Source organism: Pongo abelii, chromosome X (assembly GCF_028885655.2).
Source record: "Pongo abelii isolate AG06213 chromosome X, NHGRI_mPonAbe1-v2.0_pri, whole genome shotgun sequence".
Taxonomy (NCBI): Eukaryota; Metazoa; Chordata; class Mammalia; order Primates; family Hominidae; genus Pongo; species Pongo abelii.
Window position 1 is genome coordinate 102530512 of NC_072008.2, and position 22426 is coordinate 102552937.

At 36.9% G+C, this 22426-nt stretch overlaps 2 protein-coding genes across 8 annotated transcripts in view; both read left to right on the forward strand.

Moving 5' to 3' along the window:
• Positions 1-22426, forward strand: part of DIAPH2 (diaphanous related formin 2) — a 905937-nt gene that overhangs the window by 184096 nt on the left and 699415 nt on the right. For all 7 annotated transcript variants that reach the window (XM_054544831.2, XM_054544832.2, XM_054544829.2 and 4 more), the window contains one exon: positions 12572-12711. In XM_054544831.2, coding sequence (XP_054400806.1) covers positions 12572-12711 — 140 coding nt within the window. The remainder of the gene's footprint in view (positions 1-12571; positions 12712-22426) is intronic.
• On the forward strand, positions 12718-18552 carry RPA4 (replication protein A4). Its single transcript, XM_054544836.1, has one exon. It carries the CDS (start codon positions 15254-15256, stop codon positions 16037-16039), a length of 786 nt encoding a protein of 261 aa, XP_054400811.1. The 5' UTR covers positions 12718-15253; the 3' UTR covers positions 16040-18552.

Genomic DNA, 22426 nt, shown 5'->3' on the forward strand with positions numbered 1-22426 from the left:
TGGCATATTCCAAATCATAGATTCAACAGGACAGGACCTTTGGGATCATCTAGCTCAGTGGGTTTAAAACCTTATTTTATTTAACATCAGAGCAGCTTATTCATAAAAAATCATATGTGGGATATGAATAAATTAGAAGATAAATGTATAAATGCCCTCATTTTTGGGGGAGCAGAGACTTGGGAAGTCTCCCCAGGAGCCTTCCTTTTTTGCACATTCCCTCCTCACCCTCCAAGGCCACCCTAAAACACCTCAAGGAACTCCATGGACCCCCAGAATAGTTTGAAAATAAGAGTCTTCTCAGGCCGGACGTGGTGGCTCATGCCTGTAATCCCAGCACTTTGGGAGGCCGAGGTGGGTGGATCACAAGGTCAGGAGTTCGAGACCAGCCTGGCCAATATGGTGAAACCCCGACTCTACTAAAAATACAAAAATTAGCTGGGCGTGGTGGCGCACGCCTGTAGTCCCGGCTGCTCAGGAGGCTGAGGCAGGAGAATCGCTTGAACCCAGGAGGCGCAGGTTGCAGTGAGCCGAGATTCTGCCACTGCACTCCATCTCAATAATATAATAATAATAATAATAATAATAATAATTCATAATAATAATAATAATAATAATAATAATAATAATGGTCTTCTCCTACCTAAGGTAAGAATCCTTTTCCAGCATCTCAGACCTTGTAGCAGGTCTTTGCTTGAATAATTTAGGTGAACAGAAACTAATAACTTCATAACATGAGCAGTTAACTAGGCAATTGTTAATGAAAGTACTCACTAAATTAATGATAAAATAATGTATAATGGCACCAAACATTAGTTAAGTGCTTATTATATACCAGACCTTATGTTTGACCAGGATCCTTATTTCACCCTTACGACAAGCCTGAGGAGGGTAGATGCTTTATTGTTCCCATTTTGCCGATAAGGAACCTCAGGCCCAGGAAGTCAAGTAATCACTTGACTAAATTCATACAGCTATTAAGGTAAGGAACATTTCGGAAACTTTTGCCTGCTTTTCCCTTTTTGTTATAATCCTCCTTTGGGAACAAATTAATGCCCCTTTTTAAGATGGTTTTGTAGTGTCCTCAGAGAGCGACTCTATAGCCTGGGTTCTAGCCTTGCTTCTGACAGTTAGATATAGTCTCAGACAAGACATGACTTCTCCGTGACTCAGTTTTCACAGCTGAAGAAAAAATAGTTTTAGTAATATTTTCCCTGTTGTTAGATTCAGATGAAATAGTATGCAGGAAAAGTTGTGAAAGCTGTTTTTGCTATAGAAGTGTAAGGTATCCTTTTTTTTTTTTTTCTTGAGACAGAGTCTCACTCTGTCGCCCAGGCTGGAGTGCAGTGGCATGATCTCGGCTCACTGCAAGCTCCACCTCCGGGGTTCACTCCATTCTCCTGCCTCAGCCTCCCAAGTAGCTGGGACTACAGATGCCCGTCACCACGCCCAGCTAATTTTTTGTATTTTTTTTTTAGTAGAGATGGGGTTTCACCGTGTTGGCCAGGATGGTCTCGATCTCCTGACCTTGTGTTCCGCCTGCCTCGGCCTCCCAAAGTGCTGGGATTACAGGCAATCCCATTCAGTGCTGGAGGCACACATCCATTTATTGACATGTTAATTAGTTACATTTCTTTTTATTTTTCCTTGTTTTCCTATCCTTTGGCCATTTTACTATTGAGGTACTTACCTCCCATCAGCAGGTAGATAAGGAACTGATAAAATTCAGTGTGTTCATTTTGTCTGATAGCACTTACTAAAATGTTTAGAAGGCTAGCGTTTTGAAAATAATAGGGCAATTTTTTGTTTTGTGGAAGGAATATTTCTTTATTTCATTTACAATTTATAGCTTCATTACCTACTTAAAATGCAGTTTATATCTAGGCTGTAGGAAACATTTATAATCTGCAAAAGTATTATTAAACTTGCTTTGTTACACTGTCTAAAGTTACTCTTGGAATTGGATTTACAAAATAGTAAAGCAGAGAGGGAAACCATTTTATTTAAATACCTTCATAATCTTTGCCCCAACACAACAAATGTTGGTAAGTCTTACTGTTGTTCCTATCTTTCAACAGTACAATGAAGAGATTGCCTATGCAAAATATATTGGTTATCCTATTGGACATTATCATTGATCAAATCCTGCCCATTTTTAAAGTCACTATTTACATACATGAACTTTCTTCATTTAAAATGGTAGTGGGCTGGGTGCGGTGGCTCATGCCTGTAATCCCAGCACTTTGGGAGGCCGAGGCGGAAGGATCATGAGGTCAGGAGATCAAGACCATCCTGGCTAACACAGTGAAACCCCGTCTCTACTAAAAATACAAAAAAAAATTAGCCGGGCGTGGTGGCGGGTGCCTGTAGTCCCAGTTACTCGGGAGGCTGAGGCAGGAGAATGGCGTGAACCTGGTAGGCGGAGATTGCAGTGAGCCGAGATCGCGCCACTGCACTCCAGCCTGGGCAACAGAGCGAGACTCCGTCTCAAAAAAAAAAAAAAAAAAAAGGTAGTGTACTTTTTCTTCTGTCCTAGGACAGTGGGTGGAGTAAATGTAGTGTAATTCCAAAATAGAGGTAACAGGCTACTAGAAGCGTTCTTACTTTTTGTGCCATGGGCCCCTCTGAAAGTTGGTGAATTTATGGGAACCTTTATAGAATCATATTTTTAGATGTAAAACACAAAAGACATAGGATTATAAAGGAAACCAATCATATTAAAATGTACTTATAAAATTGTTTTTAAAAATTATGACACATTCCAGAGACATAAACACATATGTTCACACAAAAACCTGTGCATGGATGTTCATAGTTTTATTCATAGTAGATAAAAACTGGAAACAGCCTAAATGTTCTTTAACGGGTGAGTGGTTAAATAAACTGTATTATCCATACTATGGGATACTGTATGGCAATAAACAGGTATAAACTATTGATATACACAATAACTTGTGTGCCTTCCCAAGGCATTATGGTGAATGGAAGAAGCCCATGTGCCAAAAGGTTACATACAGTATGATTTCATATAAATGACATTCCTTTTTTTATGGGTACATAGTAGGTGTATATACTTAAGGGGTACATGAGATGTTTTGATACAGGCATACAATGCATAATAATCACATCAGGGTAAATGGTACAATCTTTAATTGTACAATAAATTATTGTTGACTATAGTCACCCTGTTCTGCTATCAAATGCCAGATCTTACCCATTCTGTTAAACTATACTTTTGTACCCATTAACTATCCCCATTTCCCCTCCCCGCCCACTTCCCAGCCTCTGGCAAGTGTCATTCTACTCTCTTATCTCCATGAGTTCAATTGTTTTAGATTTTTGCTCCCACAAATGAGAACATGAGATGTTTGTCTTTCTTTGCCTGGCTTATTTCGCTTAACTTAATGTCCTTCAGTTCCATCCACGTTGTTGCAAGTGACAGGATCTCATTCTTTTTTATGTCGGAATAGTACGCCTTTGTGTATATGTGTATATGTGCCACATTTTCTTTTTCTTTTTTTGAGACGGAGTCTTGCTCTGTCACTCAGGCTGGAGTGCAGTGGCGTGATCTCGGCTCACTGCAACCTCCACCTCCCTGATTCAAGCAATTCCCCTGCCTCAGCCTCCCGAGTATCTGGGATTACAGGTGCACGCCACCACGCCCGGCTAATTTTTTTGTATTTTTAGTAGAGGCAGGATTTAACCACGTTGGCCAGACTGGTCTTGAGCTCCTGACCTCAGGCAATCCACCCGCCTCAGCCTCCCAAAGTGCTGGGATTAGAGGCATGAGCCACCACGCCTGGCCCCTGTGCCACATTTTCTTTATCCATTTGTCTGTAGATGGACACTTAGGTTGCTTCCAAATCTTGGCTATTGTGAATAGTGCTGCAATAAATATGGGAGTGCAGATATCTCTTTGATATACTGATTCTTTCTTTTTGGCATATACCCAGCAGTGGGAATGCTGGACCAAATGGTAGCTCAATTGTTAGTTTTTTGAGGAAGCTCCATACTGTTTTCCATAGTGGCTATACTAGTTTACATTCCCACCAACAGTTTATGAGGGTTCCCTTTTCTCCATAACCTCGCCAGCATTTGTCATTGCCTTTCTTTTGGATGGATACAAGCCATTTTAACTGGGGTGAGATGATATCTCATTGTAGTTTTGATTTGCTTTTCTTCAACAGTGCATGATGTTGAGCACCTTTTCATATACCTGTTTGTCCTTTGTATGTCTTCTTTTGAGACACGTCTATTGAGATCTTTTGTCCATTTTAAAAAATCAGATTATTAGTTTTTTTTCTGTTGAGTTGCTTGAGCTCCTTAAATATTTTGGTTATTAATCTCTTGTCAGATGTATGTATAGTTTGCAGATATGTTTTCCTATTCTGTTGTCTGTTTGTTGACTGCTTTGCAGAAGCTTTTGAACTTGATGTGATTCCATTTATAAATGATACTTTTGAAAAAAATGATAGAAATGGAGAATAGGTTAGTGGTTGCTGGGGTGGAGGGTTGTGGGAGGGAGATGGGTGTGGTTATTGAAAGGCCAACTTGGGGGATCCTTGTGGTGATGGAACTGTTCCATATCTTGATTATGGTGTTTGTATACCTGAATCTACACATGATAAAACTGCATAGAAATGCATATATATATATATATATATATATACACACACACACACACACATATATAAAAATATATATACACACACATATATATATACACACAAATAAGTACAAATAAAACTAGGGAAATTTGAATAAGATAGATGGGTTTTATCAATGTCAATATCCCAGTTGTGATATCGTAATACAGATTACCAGGATGTTACCATGGGGAGAAAAGGGATCTCTGTGCATTATTTCTTAGAACTGCATGCATATTTCCAATATCTAAAAATAGTTTGATTAAAAAATTGAGACACAGTAATTGTACTTCTTTACAATATTTGTTCAATAACAAGATAAAGTGGCAGGTTGTATAACTCAAGTAATTTTGAAGAAGTGATAAGCATAAATGATAGTTAAGGTATTTTCACAAATGCGCTATGTGTGGTACAACAGGAAAATATATGTGACTTGGTGACCAAGTTGCAGGGGCTGCTAATACCACTGTAATCTGTTTCCTATATTCATAGTTGAAAGAAGTACTAGATTTAAGTAAGAGGTTACTGAAAATATGTTTTCCTTTCCAAATTCACATACCCCCTAAATTTAGACCCCAGGATAAGAACCCCTGACTTTATATCTTTTTACATTTCATTATCTGATATATCTCAAAAGCCTCTGTCAAATAGAAGAGGAACATAATGTGTATTTGTTTTGCCTCAAATACCATGGATAATGATGGGGGCTCATAGAAAATACTAGTGGACACACTTCACAGTTTTAATGATTTACTTGCTATTATTCACCCATATGCCCATTGTTTACCAAAATTGCTTAACACTAGTTTTAAAAGAGAAGTATATGTGGATTTTAAGTATAGAATAAACTACACATTATTGATATGAAAAAGAAATATGTCAAATTGATTGCTTATTATCCAGATTAACTAATATTGACTATCATTAAATATTTTAATTTGCTTTCGCTAGGAAATCAGTTAATGATGGTTTAGCCTTCAATTGTCCATATCTCTGAGAGTATCTAGATCAAATGAGGCTATTGTTTTATAAGAAACGAAGGTTAGTGTTTTGGGATTAATATTCTACTTTAAAATATCACCTTTTTGTTTCATCTAATGTTAAAATCTAAAATTTTTTGAATATTCAACTGAGTAATTATTTGAAATTATTATGAAATATTTCCTCTATACTCTATTGGTTAAATATGTCTTTCATAAAATAAGTAACAATATGGACACAGAATTAAAAACTATGTTTAGAGTTTGTGTACTTGACATTTCTAATACAGGCTGAGCATCTCTAATCCAAAATCCAAAATGCTCCAAAATCCAAAACTTTTTGAGAACCAACATGATGCCACAAATGGAATATTCCACACCTGACCTCATGTGTTGAGTCACAGCTAAAATGTAGCCGAAACTTTGTTTCATGCACAAAATTATTAAAATCATTGTATAAAATTATCTTCAGGCTATTTGTATGAGGTGCATATGCAACATAAATAAATAACATGTTTCAACTTGAGTCTTGTCCCCAAAATATCTCATTATGTATTTGCAAAGATTACAAAATTGGAGAAAATCAGAAATCTGAAACACTTCTGGTCCCAAGCATTTTGAATAAGGGATACTCAATCTGTAATACAAGTGCTCAAAAAATGATCTAAATATTTGTTCTGTGACGGTCTAAGAGTCTGTAATTTGGGAGTGAAATGCTTAATTGATATTTAAGATACAGAAGCTTCAATAAGGGAACAATAAATGATTTCATCATATAAAACCTTATACTTTTCTTTCATTAAACATTTTAGCTAATCATATTTTAGTAAACTTATTTAAATTTTTTTGGGAAAAATGGCACATATAATCTGAAGAATTATGATGCTTATACATTGCTGTAGAAAAGCTTTCATCACCCCTGCCCTATAATTTGGGGTATATTCTCTTGTTTTGCCTATTATTTTCATCCTCTGAAAATGCCTTAGTTAGAAACAGTGTTTCCTGCAATGGGAAATGACACAATATGAAGTTAACCTCATGACAGTAATTTTCTGTGTAGTTTTTTTCTTATAGACTTCAATTGATAATATGTAGTATCTTTTACCCTACATTTTTTTGTGCAGTTAAAAAAAATAAATTAAAAAAAGACTTAAAGGTTAGACCTAAAACCATAAAACCGTAGAAGAAAACCTAGGCAATACCATTCAGGACATAGGCATGGGCAAGGACTTCATGTCTAAAACACCAAAAGCAATGGCAACAAAAGCCAAAATTGACAAATGGGATCTAATTAAACTAAAGAGCTTCTGCACAGCAAAAGAAGCTACCATCAGAGTGAACAGGCAACCTACAGAATGGGAGAAAATTTTTGCAATCTGCTCATCTGACAAAGGGCTAGTATCCAGAATCTACAAATAACTCAAACAAACTTACAAGTAAAAAACAACCCCATCAACAAGTGGGCAAAGGATATGAACAGATACTTCTCAAAAGAAGACATTTATGCAGCCAACAGACACATGAAAAAATGCTCATCATCACTGGCCATCAGAGAAATGCAAATCAAAACCACAATGAGATACCATCTCACACCAGTTAGAATGGCGATCATTAAAAAGTCAGTAAACAACAGGTGCTGGAGAGGATGTGGAGAAACAGGAACACTTTTACACTGTTGGTGGGACTGTAAACTGGTTCAACCATTGTGGAAGACAGTGTGGTGATTCCTCAGGGATCTAGAACTAGAAATACCATTTGACCCAGCCATCCCATTACTGGGTGTATACCCAAAGGATTATAAATCATGCTGCTATAAAGACACATGCACATGTATGTTTATTGTGGCACTATTCACAATAGCAAAGACCTGGAACCAATCCACATGTCCAACAATCATAGACTGGATTAAGGAAATGTGGCACATATACACCATGAAATACTACGCAGCCATAAAAAATGATGAGCTCATGTCATTTGTAGGGCCATGGATGAAGCTGGAAACCATCATTCTCAGCAAACTATGGCAAGGACAAAAAACCAAACACTGCATGTTGTCACTCATAGGTGGGAATTGAACAATAAGAACACTTGGACACAGGAAGGGGGACATCACACACCGGGGCCTGTTGTGGGGTTTGGGGATGGGGGAGGGATAGCATTAGGAGATATACCTAATGTAAATGATGAGTTAATGGGTGCAGCACACCAACATGGCACATGTATACATATATAACAAACCTGCACGTTATGTACATGTACCCTAGAACTTAAAGTATAATAATAAAAAAAATTTTCAATGCAAATTGCATATTAAATTATTTTAAGCTTTATTATAATATAAATTGATTTTAATATATATTTTATATTTTTAGATATATAAATTACATAACTCTATTACTCTCCCAGTAAGAGATGGCTTTCTTACATAAATGGAGAGAGGCCATCTAAAGGTTCTGCAATATATAGCATTCTCTGTTCAAACCAAGTATACTGCTATCAGAATAAATAAATAGATTCACTTGGATAGAGCACTTATTTTGTGTTTCCCTTTCCTCCTTGAACTCAAGGAACTGATGGTGATGAAAATGGCATTTTGATTTCTTACGTTTGAAAGTTATGGGAGCCTCTCCAAGAACAACAGTATGAACCTTTGTAGATATAATCCCAAATATGTTAATCTATAGCATTATATTTTCAAAGAACATGATGATAGATAAGAAACTTATTTGATTAAAATAGCCAAAGAAATGGACTTCATTCGGGTTTGTAAATCATGGTCAATAACACTAATAAAATTACTGTTTTCATGAAAATATTGCCCATTCTATTTGAAGATGACATCCCTGATAGTAATTGATATCTATGTGCATGCTGTAGCTGAAAAGACCTGTGTACAATCAATAGTTCTGTCTAGTGTCTACAGCAAGATACCTTTACAACTAAGAACCATAAAGCCTTTTCTCAAATTGTAAGTAAGTCTTTTTTTACATTAAAAAATGACAGACCATGCTCAGACTAAGTCCATCTAAACTCAGAAGTGGTTATCTCCACTGCAAACTAAAAGTGTTCTTTCTTAGAATAATTGCTTCTCTGCTGTTGATTTTAACATTTCATATCAGAGCAAGGGGAATCTGTGACTGTTAAACTGGCCCAAACTACCTTTTGATTATTTGTGTACTGTCTTAAAATAATACAAGCCCAGTCACATTGACTAGTATCGCCATCCTAATGATTTTCAAATTAAGGAATGGCTTCAAATTAGGAAAGCTCTTTGTTCACCTAGGTTTGGAATAGCATGATGTATGCTAATTGCTAACTTTGTATTATTTTTTAAAGATCAAATGGGCACAGTGGTAATTTTCATTAATCTCATACAGAGCAGCTAATTAAAATTTCCATTATTACCCATCCATTATCTAGTTGTTTCCTTTGTTCAGTATCAGAACAGGATGTTAATAAGCCATTCTTGTATTACAGCCCTATTAACTATTATGAGAATTAATGTATTGCACTATTTTGTTTTTAGGTGATTTTTAAAATATTATTTTGCACCATATTGATTATACTGAAGGTACTTTGACACCTTGACATTTTGTAATAGAGATTTCAGAATTAAATACTTGTTGCTTTAACGTTTTATTCAATATTGAGAAAAAGTGGTATAGAGTAGAGACAGGAGCTATCCAAGGACCAGAATATTTGTTTTAGTCTCATACTCTTACTGATTATGTGAACTTAGGCAATTATTTGGATTCCTCATTTTTGTAATGAGGATATTAGAAGAACTGATCTTTAAGGGCCAGTCCAGCCTTAGCTTGCTATCATATTTTCATAATTTTCAAATATGAACTTATGTTAAAATCTCAAAGTCCTTCTAAGCTTGGTAAAAAGCATCTGTTCTATAAAGTTATATATTCTCTGTCATGCTCTAGTAGATTGTTTGCTTCCATTCCTTATAACCAGAGAGGATCCTAAATTTTGTAATTTAAGCTTGTTTCTAAGACTTGGGTGGGGAGTGAGCCACAAAGTGATGGGCTGGCTCACTTGTCCACAAGGAGTACCTCAGCCATGACCATATATCCCAATTAGTCTAATCCTGTAGGGAATCAATTAGAAAAAGGGAACCAACATTTTCTCAGTAGATTATTCTGTGTCCGTGAGATGCCCAATATAAAATACCTCTGAGCTGTCCTCAGCATGCCATACAGTGTCTCAGTTTACCTGTTCTATATTCAGCATCTCTGAATATATTATAACTGAAAGTCTCAGAACTATAATATTCTGAAGCAAAACTAAGCTTAGAATCTTCAGCATGTTGAAACTCATCACTCATCTACCCTTTTGTTTATTCTCTTTCCATCCATCCACCCAGCCATCCATCCATTCATTCATTCAGGAAATATGTATTGAATGCTTACTTAAGCACTGTCTTAAGATCTGAGGATATAGTGGTGAACAAGGCAGGCAAGAATCGTGTCATAAGAGCTTATGTTTTAGCGCAGAAGACAGTAAACTAAATTACAAAAATAAATTTTCATAGAGGTAATACTGTAAATGATATTTAAAATGGTGTTGCGATGATAACTAGAATGTGGGGTGGAGAGAAGACTATGGAGCTGAGATTAAAATGATTGGAGCCAGCAATGGAGAGGTTGGGGTAAGGGTCTTCAAGGCTGAGAAAACTGCAAAATACAGAGGTCACGCAACAGGGTTAAATTCCATATACAATCCTCTAGGGGAGGATTAGTGGTGCCTTTTTATATATTAATTTAAAAATAACTTTGAGGATTATATGAAAGTGGTATGTGACTACAGACTTGAAAATTTTAATTCCTTTTACTAGTAGTTTTCAGACTGGCACATGTAGTAAATAGATCTCTTGTTACTGATGAACTTTGTATTGTTGTAGAAAGTGAGTTTGCCGAGCAAAAATAAAACTATAATTTTGAATTTGCAAAATTATGCTTTAAATATTTACTTGCTATTATTCCTTGTGAAATAATAGATGGATAAGGAAGTTACAGGAATATGGACATGATCTCTCAGTGATGGTTTTACTGACTGTGCCATTTAGGTGATGATGTTTCATCCAGTATACTTTTTTATTTGTGGAGGAGACGGAGTCTTGCTCTGTGGCTCAGGCTGGAGTGCTGTGGCGGGATTTCAGCTCACTGCAACCTCTACCTCTCGGGTTCAAGCTATTCTCGTGTCTTAGCCCCCTGAGTTGCTGGGATTACAGGCATGTGCCTCCATGCCCGGCTAATTTTTGTATTTTTAGTAGAGACGGAGTTTCACCACATTGGCCAGGCTGATTTCGAACCCCTGACCTCAAGTGTTCCACCCGCCCCAGCCTCCCAAAGTGCTGGGATTCCAGGCATGAGCCACTGTCCCCGGCCCATCCAGTATACTTTTAACATCTACTGTGTCTCATAACGAAACAAGAAATACCAAGTCAGTGGCCATTATACAAAATATGGGAGCTCAAAGTATGAAATCGTATTCCTTGTTCTGCAGTTATTATGGAGAAGTTCAATAATAACACACTTTTATTGAGGCTCACTAAATTCATGACCTGTGTTAGTTATGTGGCATAGATGGAGTTCCCAATGTAGAAGTGAGACCGACACAAATAATGACCTCTACCACAATATTTTAAGTGCTGTAATAATGATAATATTGCCACAGCGCTAAGGGAATAGAGTTCCCCTATATGTTATAAGCCTTTATCAGACTTTAAAAATGTAGCATTTAATGGGATTTTTAAAATTCAGAAATTAAGAATGATTAACACTTTCTACATTGAAGAGGCATTCTCAATAAAAACCCAAATAGTGTGAAACCATAGGGAACTCATTTCTCATTATTAACATTTTTTTAAATGTCATATCCTCTAATGATAATACCTCTACCCAATGGGGAAAAATTCCTTTCCTTATGATCTCCTTATAATATTATATTTCCTATGACATTATATCCTTATGATGTTATTTTATAGTAAGTATCCTTAGATGCTTAGCAGAAACTGAGTGTAATTTTTATGAACCTGTAAAATGGGACTCAAGCTTCGAGTCTTAATTCAGGGATATACATTTACAGTATAGGAAAGGGGCAATTATGATTAAGTACGTCTAGAATGTGAAACTATGAGTTGTTAGTATAGTGAATGTGTTGACAATGTTTTCCTCCCAGCCTTTTCCCTGAACTGCTTATATAGTTACAGCAAGATGATGAAGTTAAGGAGCTGTGATGAGATGAGTTCTAGAAATAAGTCCATCTATATTGAAAATTAAGTTAAAAACTAGTCACTATCAGATAAATGTATTTAATGACTTTTTAAGATTAATCTACAACCTGAGAGTACCAGAAAGGAATAATTGGGAACTGGTGAATGCTTTCAACTGATTTGATTAATTAACATGCTAATTGGAGACTGTATTGTTCTACATTTTAATAACTGTTTTCACTTATTTTTTTTTTTTAGAAAGGCTTATACTCTGATATCTTTCAATAGATTTGGGTTATGTATAACAGTATATATTAAATTTTATTTGCTGGATTTTGTGGAATTGAATATACATATCTTAACTAGGAAAATTAATAAGATGATTTTTGAATGCTTATCCTCTGGGTTAAGGAGGACTAGCTAATATTAATTCTAATGCCTGAATTGTAAATTTAAGCACCCCTGTCAATGACACTTTATGTAATTCAAGTTCATATTCTATTCAGGTCATGAGCACCAGCACTGTAATTTTTTTTTAAATGAGGTTGAGGAAAATGTTGAGATATATACAACACAATTTTACCATATCAATTCTGTGATCAAGAATTTTTAAGTGTGTAGCACTCTGCACACATTTTTATATAACAAATATTCTATGCATTATTTTACTTAAAATTTTTTTTGAAACATTGTCTAAAATGGTCTCTTTGTTTATTTTATAGGGTGGGCTGAAAAACAGCAAACATGAATGCACCCTGTCTTCACAAGAATATGTTCATGAATTACGATCGGGTATATCAGATGAGAAACTTCTTAATTGCCTAGAATCCCTCAGGGTTTCTTTAACCAGCAATCCGGTCAGGTAAGTTGTTCTTATCATTTCGGTATGATTCATACAATTTGTAGTGTATATAATTGTTTGGGAATATAATACGTTTTGTTATTTAAACCTCAAGATTTCCTGACTAAAAATCTGATGTTAATAAAACAGCAGCATCTGATTGTGAAGTTGTAAACTTTAAAAAATATATTTAGTTGGATCTCTAGTAATGTACAATTTTAAGAATACAAATGTTAACATAGAGCCAGAAGTTAAATATCCACATTTACATGGAAATCTATTTGTGGGCTCAGATAATTATTATATATTTATTTATAAAGCAAATTAAGTATATTTGCTCCATGATTTTATTCTTTTTTTTTTGTGAGACAGAGTCTCGTTCTGTCGCCCAGGCTGGAGTGCAGTGGCACGATCTTGGTTCACTGCAACCTCTGCCTCCCAGGTTTAAGCAATTCTTCTACCTCAGCCTCCTGAGTAGCTGGGACTACAGGCGCGCACCATCATGCCTGGCTGATGTTTGTATTTTTAGTAGGGAAGGGGTTTCACCATATTGGCCAGGCTGGTCTCGAACTCTTGATCTCGTGATCCACCTGCCTCGGTCTCCTAAAGTGCTGGGATTACAGGCGTGAGCCACCGCGCCCAGCAGATTTTATTCTTTTAAAACTTGAAAGGTATATATAACTTCATGTTCTTCTATAAGTTTTAGATATACTCTTCACGTATTTCTGTAATTTTGAGATAGCAAAAAGTGAATTATTTTAACCAGTAAAAGAAGCGAGAGCATTAATAAACTCCTCAAAACTCTACTAATTTAGGCTATTAACTAACTACAAAGGATTGTTAGGAGGTTACTTGCCAATGGTGGATTCCAGTAACTGTGGTTCCTTCTTTGTAAAATGTTTTACAAAGAAAAATAAAATTTCAATAAAATATCAAAACATTCTTGGCCGGGCATTGGGGCTCACACCTATAATCCCTGCGCTTCAGGGGGCTGAGGCAAGTGGATCGCTTGAGTCCAGGAGTTCGAGACCAGCCTGGCCAACATGGTGAAAACCCATCTCTACCAAAAATACAAAAAAGTCAGCCAGATGTGGTGGTGTGCGCCTGTGGTCCCAGATATTCACGAGGCTGAGGTGGGAGGATCACCTGAGCCCGGGAGGTGGAGGTTGCATTGAGCCCATATCCCGCCACTGCACTCCAACCTGGGAGACACAGCAAGACCCTGTCTCCAGAAAAAAAAAAAAAAAAAAAAATCCGGGATCTATTTATGTAACTACTAGAATCTTAAGTTCAGAATTTACTCCATAAGAGTATATAAAAAACTTACTGTGATTTTATCCATGTTTTTCCTAATATATAATAGGTCTGTCTTGTACTTTTCTGTCCCGTCCACAGAGCCTTGAAAATAATTTAGAGCTCAGTCATTCAGTTTGGATTTATGTATAAATTGAAATATATTAATTACTTATTTATAGTGCACTTGGCAAAATACCCAGAAAATTACAATTTTAAAACAACAAAAATTTTTTAAAAAGCCAGTGTCAAGATGTGACTTATCTTAGAGTATGATAATCGTTGAAAGACGATTGTCTTGCCATTTCTTCCAAAATGCTCCTAGGTTTTTTTTTTGTTTTTTGTTTTTTTTTTTTTTGAGACGGAGTTTTGTTCTTGTCACCCAGGCTGGAGTGCAGTGGTGCTGTCTCGGTTCACTGCAACCTCTGCCTCCTGGGTTCAAGCGATTCTCCTGCCTCAGCCTTCCGAGTAGCTGGGATTACAAGCATGCACCACCACGCCTGGCTAATTGTAGTATTTTTAGTAGAGACGGGGTTTCACCACTTTGGCAGGCTAGTCTCGAACTCCTGACCTCAAGTAATCAACCTGCCCCAGCCTCCCAAAGTTCTGGGATTACAGGCTTGAGCCACTGCGCCCAGCCTGATGCTCCTAGTTTTAATGGTTTGAATGAACAGGGGACGTGAGTTCTTGAGAACAGTAACTACGGTGGTGCATTTCCCCCCCTGCACGTAACGTGCAGCACTCCACCGTTTTGCCAAGCACTTTGTGCTCCTAAAATTTCTGTTGCATTGTTGTTTGAATGAATGAATAAATGAGTGTTTTAAAAGTAATTGTAGAAGTTGTAGCATTAAGAAATAAAGGGGGGGGCGAGTAAAAATGCATTTTTATAGAGATGTTGGGAAAGGCTTGCTTGAAATTACACGTGGGACTTTTACTAGATAGGCGCTTTGACCAGCTAAGCAACAGGGCTCCCCTCGTGTGGGGCTTTTAGGATGTAGCAACCATTGTCACACAGGGAAGGATTATGTGATCAGGTGAGAAGGTGGCCGACCCTGACTGGCTGGAAGCAGATGCATTCTGGTAGTTGATTGGTCCACAGGTAGCGTGACGCTTGTCACGTCCTCAGGCTCCCAGCATTCAATCGTAGCCTTTCGGACAGCTCGAAGCCTTCTGTAGAGAGCTCGAAGCCTTCTGTGGAGAACTCAAAGCCGTCCGTGGAGCCCCAGACGAGCCAAAGCCCACCTTCTCCTCAGCCTGAGCTGTCTTGAAGATGAGTAAGAGTGGGTTTGGGAGCTATGGCAGCATTTCTGCTGCTGATGGAGCGAGTGGAGGCAGTGACCCACTGTGTGAGAGAGATGCAGCTCCTGCTATTAAGACCCAAAGACCTAAGGTCCGAATTCAGGACGTTGTACCGTGTAATGTGAACCAGCTTCTCAGCTCTACTGTGTTTGACACTGTGTTCAAGATTAGGGGAATTATAGTTTCCCAGGTCTCCATCGTGGGGGTAATCAGAGGGGCAGACAAGGCTTCAAATCACATTTGTTACAAAATTGATGATATGACCGCGAAACCAATCGAGGCCCGACAGTGGTTTGGTAGAGAGAAAGTCAAGCAAGTGACTCCACTGACAGTCGGAGTATATGTCAAAGTGTTTGGTATCCTCAAATGTCCCACGGGAACAAAGAGCCTTGAGGTATTGAAAATTCATGTCCTAGAGGACATGAACGAGTTCACCGTGCATATTCTGGAAACGGTCAATGCACACATGATGCTGGATAAAGCCTGTCGTGATACCACTGTAGAAAGTGTGCCTGTGTCTCCATCAGAAGTGAATGATGCTGGGGATAACGATGAGAGTCACCGCAGTTTCATCCGGGACGAAGTGCTGCGTTTGATTCATGAGTGTCCTCATCAGGAAGGGAAGAGCATCCATGAGCTCCAGGCTCAGCTCTGCGACCTTAGCGTCAAGGCCATCAAGGAAGCGATTGATTATCTGACCGTTGAGGGCCACATCTATCCCACTGTGGATCGGGAGCATTTTAAGTCTGCTGATTGAGGCAGGGAAAACATCCTTTCACTTTCCGAAGACCCTTGCATCCAGCTGTGAGTAATTTTGACCTGTTGACTTTTTAGGAAGTAGGACTAAAAAAAAAAATCTCAAGTGGCGTTCTTTGTCAACTCGCTGCTTTTCTAACTGCTTTGAACTTTTTGGATTTTCTATATTTGAAGCTCAGAGAGAGATGGTGATGGATAAATTGACAACTCTGTAGGATTTACTAGCAAGCTAATGGAAACATGATGATTTTGGGGGAAGAAAAACTACAGAAAATGTAGAAATTTATTATTTAATTGTGTTGGAGCTTCTTTTTCCAAAAGAAAAACTAGTTGCAGTCAGGGAGCCAGCGAAAAGACAAAAAAAAAAAAAAAAAAAAGTCTTGCTTGTTTTTATGTTAGACTTATTTTCCATGTTTGGATTTAGCTTATTATAATGATATTGTTATCTCTTGCTTAATATAGTATTTAGTATTTGATTAATTCAAATGAGCTGAAGATATTAATTTGTGAATTCTGATGCTCAGTTCAAACATTTATGTGTGATTTGCTCTTATTACTATGAATTTATGTTTTCTTAAAATAAGATTATACTATGATACTATGATATGAAAAATAAATCATTTTTTCCAGGTTATCTTTGAATTTTTTAAAATGTGGTGAAGTTTAATGATTATTTCATATATGATATGGTATTTGGATGAAATTACAATTTATTGTAGTTGTATGGTAAATGGATGCCAGAGTTTCTGTAAGTTTGATGTGCTGGTGTATTATTTATTTTACTAAATGCTCTGTTTTATGTATAACAAGGTAATTTTTAGGACGTTAGGGAAACAAGTCATAGGAATATGAAACTTACTGAGTTTAACACAAATTCATTCAAATGTTTTATTAAAGTAGTTTTACAAAATCTTAACTTTCCTGTGTGGTTTTTTTTCCTAAGTACATTTGAAAAAGCCTTTTTGTTTTATATCCTTGAGGATTAATAGTTTCAATTATCCAGAATTTTTTCTTTTCTATATATAAAATACCCAGAACATATGCTATAGCCTAGTTCTAACAATACATTTTAGTGTGGATTATATAAATTATGTGAGACTTTTAAATAATTGACCATTAACGAAAGCCCTCAGTTACCTATACACTAAAGATGGTATCTTTCAAGATGCTAATTTTTTTTACATTAGAGGAAAGAAAAAAATATATACTTTTTAATGAATATATGTTATATTTTATATATGTATATTCATATATAATATACAAATAGAAGAGAAGAACATTATTTGTCTAATTGAATCATGAAAACTGCAAAAAAAAAAAAATCTCTTAAATGGAACATTGCCAGTACTCTGTACTTCCAGGAAAACTTTCAGAAAATGGCCTCTGTCAGTGGCCATTAGAAAAACCACCAATTCTTGCTTAAGCTTCGTGATGCATATTTTTCTTCCCCTTGAAAGTAAAGAAATTGTAAATGGCACTCTTGAAAAGGACAAATGAATAACATACTATAAACCTGTTACTTAAATTATCAGACATTTTGAAAATTCTGGTCTTCATAAACCTAAAATATTAGGAACCACTTTTTGTTGAAAAAGGTTACCTGTCCTAGGGAAAATCATACTGGGGGAGAGGCAACAAGGGGCATATATACTTGGAATTGTGGAGCTGAAAGAAAGAGTCTAGCAGATACAATATTCTTTTGTGACATTAAAATCTGATATTTATGAGTATAATTATAGGTCACTCCCATAATTGCTTGAGCTGATCCAGCTGGCCAGTGGATGCGTAGCCACTTGTTTTTCCTACACTAGGAGCATGCCTCCAGAAGGAGGGGGAAAAAACTCTTTTTTTTTTTTTTGTTTGTTTGGGAGGCCAAACTGCTTTTGTCTCTGCAAACTGATACACTGAGATATGTACACCTGAATTTAAGGCAGAAGACCAACCTCTCCCCCATCTGTGAGGGGAAATGTCCTCTATCTGTGTTCCTTGGGGTTCTTTTAGGCTTTTAAAATTACTCCTCCCAACACTTATTCTTCTGAATGGAATCATGTGCTTTAGTGGATTCCGCTGCAGGTAAGAGATAGCAGTGGAAAAATAGTAAGTAGGTCTAGATATAATGTCAGTGGAAATAAAACATTTTTAGGCAGAAAATCACTGAATTGTTTTATACATGTATATTTAGTCCATGTTAAAGGTAGCAGATTTTTAAAGTTCATTTTGAACACCCACCTGGCATGCATACTTTTTCAATTTTGTTTAGACTGGGAATGACTTGGCTAATATCCCCTTTCTCCAAGGTCCTGCCCTGATAGGTAGCCACACCTTTTGAGGATAAGATACAAATCCTGGGGACATACTATTGACTGTTTTGGGCAGGGACATTTAAGCCTGAGGAACCTGAAAAACATAATTGATGATTATAATCTACCCAAGGTTTTTTCCTATGGCTCACAGGCTTATGAAATGTATGTATTTATATTGAGGTTGATTCTAAATTAACTATGAATAAATATATTTGAAAGTGTTTTCAAGGCCAATATAATAATCTTATTATGGTCATAATTATTAGTGATCATTTTGTTACTTTTACCTACTACATTTAGTAATATTTGGAGTAGAAGCTGAAAAACATAAATTCTTATTTTTTTTCAATTTCTGTTTACTTTTTATAACAGCAATTTAAAAAAGATAACTAGCAAGAATTATATTTGTTCATGAAACCTTTATTGAGTTCCTACTATATGCATTTAAGTGTTAACTTTAATTTTGATAAGCTTAAATTTTATTGACTTCTGAAATGCTTATTAAAGATAATAATAGTTAACATTTTAACATTTATTTAGTATTTATTATCTCCCAAGTACTGTTCTAAGAGTGGGAGTTGTGTGTATGTGTTGTGCGTGTGTGTATGTGTGTGTGTGTATGTGTATGTATGATCCCTGTGATGCGTAGATTTACATTTTCAGCTCAGACCTCTCTGTCTGTCTCTTTTTTTTTTTTTTTGAGACAGAGTCTTGCTCTTGTTGCCCAGGCTGGAGTGCAATGTCACAGTCTCGGCTCACTGCAACCTCTGCCTCCCAGGTTCAAGCGATTCTCCTGCCTCAGCCTCCTGAGTAGCTGGGATTACAGGTGCCTGCCACCATGCCCAGCTAATTTTTTTGTTTGTTTGTTTTGTTTTCTTTTTTTTTCTTTTATTATTATTATTATTATTATACTTTAGGTTTTATGGTACATGTGCGCAATGTGCAGGTAAGTTACATATGTATACATGTGCCATGCTGGTGCGCTGCACCCACCAACTCGTCATCTAGCATTAGGTATATCTCCCAATGCTATCCCTCCCCCCTACCCCCACCCCACAACAGTCCCCGAAGTGTGATGTTCCCCTTCCTGTGTCCATGTGTTCTCATTGTTCAATTCCCACCTATGAGTGAGAATACGCGGTGTTTGGTTTTTTGTTCTTGCGATAGTTTACTGAGAATGATGATTTCCAATTTCATCCATGTCCCTACAAAGGACATGAACTCATCATTTTTTATGGCTGCATAGTATTCCATGGTGTATATGTGCCACATTTTCTTAATCCAGTCTATCATTGTTGGACATTTGGGTTGGTTCCAAGTCTTTGCTATTGTGAATAGTGCCGCAATAAACATACGTGTGCATGTGTCTTTATAGCAGCATGATTTATAGTCCTTTGGGTATATACCCAGTAATGGGATGGCTGGGTCGAATGGAATTTCTAGTTCTAGATCCCTGAGGAATCGCCACACTGACTTCCACAAGGGTTGAACTAGTTTACAGTCCCACCAACAGTGTAAAAGTGTTCCTATTTCTCCACATCCTCTCCAGCACCTGTTGTTTCCTGACTTGTTAATGATTGCCATTCTAACTGGTGTGAGATGGTATCTCATTGTGGTTTTGATTTGCATTTCTCTGATGGCCAGTGATGGTGAGCATTTTTTCATGTGTCTTTTGGCTGCATAAATGTCTTCTTTTGAGAAGTGTCTGTTCATGTCCTTCGCCCACTTTTTGATGGGGTTGTTTGTTTTTTTCTTGTAAATTTGTTGGAGTTCATTGTAGATTCTGGATATTAGCCCTTTGTCAGATGAGTAGGTTGCGAAAATTTTCTCCCGTTTTGTAGGTTGCCTGTTCACTCTGATGGTAGTTTCTTTTGCTGTGCAGAAGTTCTTGAGTTTAATTAGATCCCATTTGTCAATTTTGGCTTTTGTTGCCATTGCTTTTGGTGTTTTAGACATGAAGTCCTTGCCCATGCCTATGTCCTGAATGGTAATGCCTAGGTTTTCTTCTAGGGTTTTTATTGTTTTAGGTCTAACATTTAAGTCTTTAATCCATCTTGAATTGATTTTTGTATACGGTGTAAGGAAGGGATCCAGTTTCAGCTTTCTACATATGGCTAGCCAGTTTTCCCAGCACCATTTATTAAATAGGGAATCCTTTCCCCATTTCTTGTTTTTCTCAGGTTTGTCAAAGATCAGATACTTGTAGATATGTGGCATTATTTCTGACGGCTCTGTTCTGTTCCATTGATCTATATCTCTGTTTTGGTACCAGTACCATGCTGTTTTGGTTACTGTAGCCTTCTAGTATAGTTTGAAGTCAGGTAGTGTGATGCCTCCACCTTTGTTCTTTTGGCTTAGGATTGACTTGGCGATGCGGGCTCTTTTTTGGTTCCATATGAACTTTAAAGTAGTTTTTTCCAATTCTGTGAAGAAAGTCATTGGTAGCTTGATGGGGATGGCATTGAATCTGTAAATTACCTTGGGAAGGATGGCCATTTTCATGATATTGATTCTTCCTATCCATGAGCATGGAATGTTCTTCCATTTGTTTGTATCCTCTTTTATTTCCTTGAGCAGTGGTTTGTAGTTCTCCTTGAAGAGGTCTTTCACATCCCTTGTAAGTTGGATTCCTAGGTATTTTATTCTCTTTGAAGCAAGTGTGAATGGGAGTTCACTCATGATTTGGCTCTCTGTTTGTCTGTTATTGATGTATAAGAATGCTTGTGATTTTTGCACATTGATTTTGTATCCTGAGACTTTGCTGAAGTTGCTTATCAGCTTAAGGAGATTTTGGGCTGAGACAATGGGGTTTTCTAAATATACTATCATGTCATCTGCAAACAGGGACAATTTGACTTCCTCTTTTCCTAATTGAATACCCTTGATTTCCTTCTCCTGCCTAATTGCCCTGGCCAGAACTTCCAACACTATGTTGAATAGAAGTGGTGAGAGAGGGCATCCCTGTCTTGTGCCAGTTTTCAAAGGGAATGCTTCCAGTTTTTGCCCATTCAGTATGATATTGGCTGTGGGCTTGTCATAAATAGCTCTTATTATTTTGAGATACGTCCCATCAATTCCTAATTTATTGAGAGGTTTTAGCATGAAGGGTTGTTGAATTTTGTCAAAGGCCTTTTCTGCATCTATTGAGATAATCATGTGGCTTTTGTCTTTGGTTCTGTTTATATGCTGGATTACATTTATTGATTTGCGTATATTGAACCAGCCTTGCATCCCAGGGATGAAGCCCACTTGATCATGGTGGATAAGCTTTTTGATGTGCTGCTGGATTCTGTTTGCCAGTATTTTATTGAGGATTTTTGCATCAATGTTCATCAAGGATATTGGTCTAAAATTCTCTTTTTTTGTTGTGTCTCTGCCAGGCTTTGGTATCAGGATGATGCTGGCCTCATAAAATGAGTTAGGGAGGATTCCCTCTTTTTCTATTGATTGGAATAGTTTCAGAAGGAATGGTACCAGCTCCTCCTTGTACCTCTGGTAGAATTCGGCTGTGAACCCATCTGGTCCTGGACTTTTTTTGGTTGGTAAGCTATTGATTATTGCCACAATTTCAGCTCCTGTTATTGGTCTATTCAGAGATTCAACTTCTTCCTGGTTTAGTCTTGGGAGGGTGTATGTGTTGAGGAATTTATCCATTTCTTCTAGATTTTCTAGTTTATTTGCATAGAGGTGTTTGTAATATTCTCTGATGGTAGTTTGTATTTCTGTGGGATCGGTGGTGATATCCCCTTTATCATTTTTTATTGCATCTATTTGATTCTTCTCTCTTTTTTTCTTTATTAATCTTGCTAGCGGTCTATCAATTTTGTTGATCCTTTCAAAAAACCAGCTCCTGGATTCATTTATTTTTTGAACAGTTTTTTGTGTCTCTATTTCCTTCAGTTCTGCTCTGATTTTAGTTATTTCTTGCCTTCTGCTAGCTTTTGAATGTGTTTGCTCTTGCTTTTCTAGTTCTTTTAATTGTGATGTTAGGGTGTCAATTTTGGATCTTTCCTGCTTTCTCTTGTGGGCATTTAGTGCTATAAATTTCCCTCTACACACTGCTTTGAATGCATCCCAGAGATTCT

Coding starts and splice junctions, on each gene's coding strand:
- RPA4 (XM_054544836.1), top strand. CDS start 15,254: ATGAGTAAGAGTGGGTTTGGGAGCTATGGCAGCATTTCTGCTGCTGAT.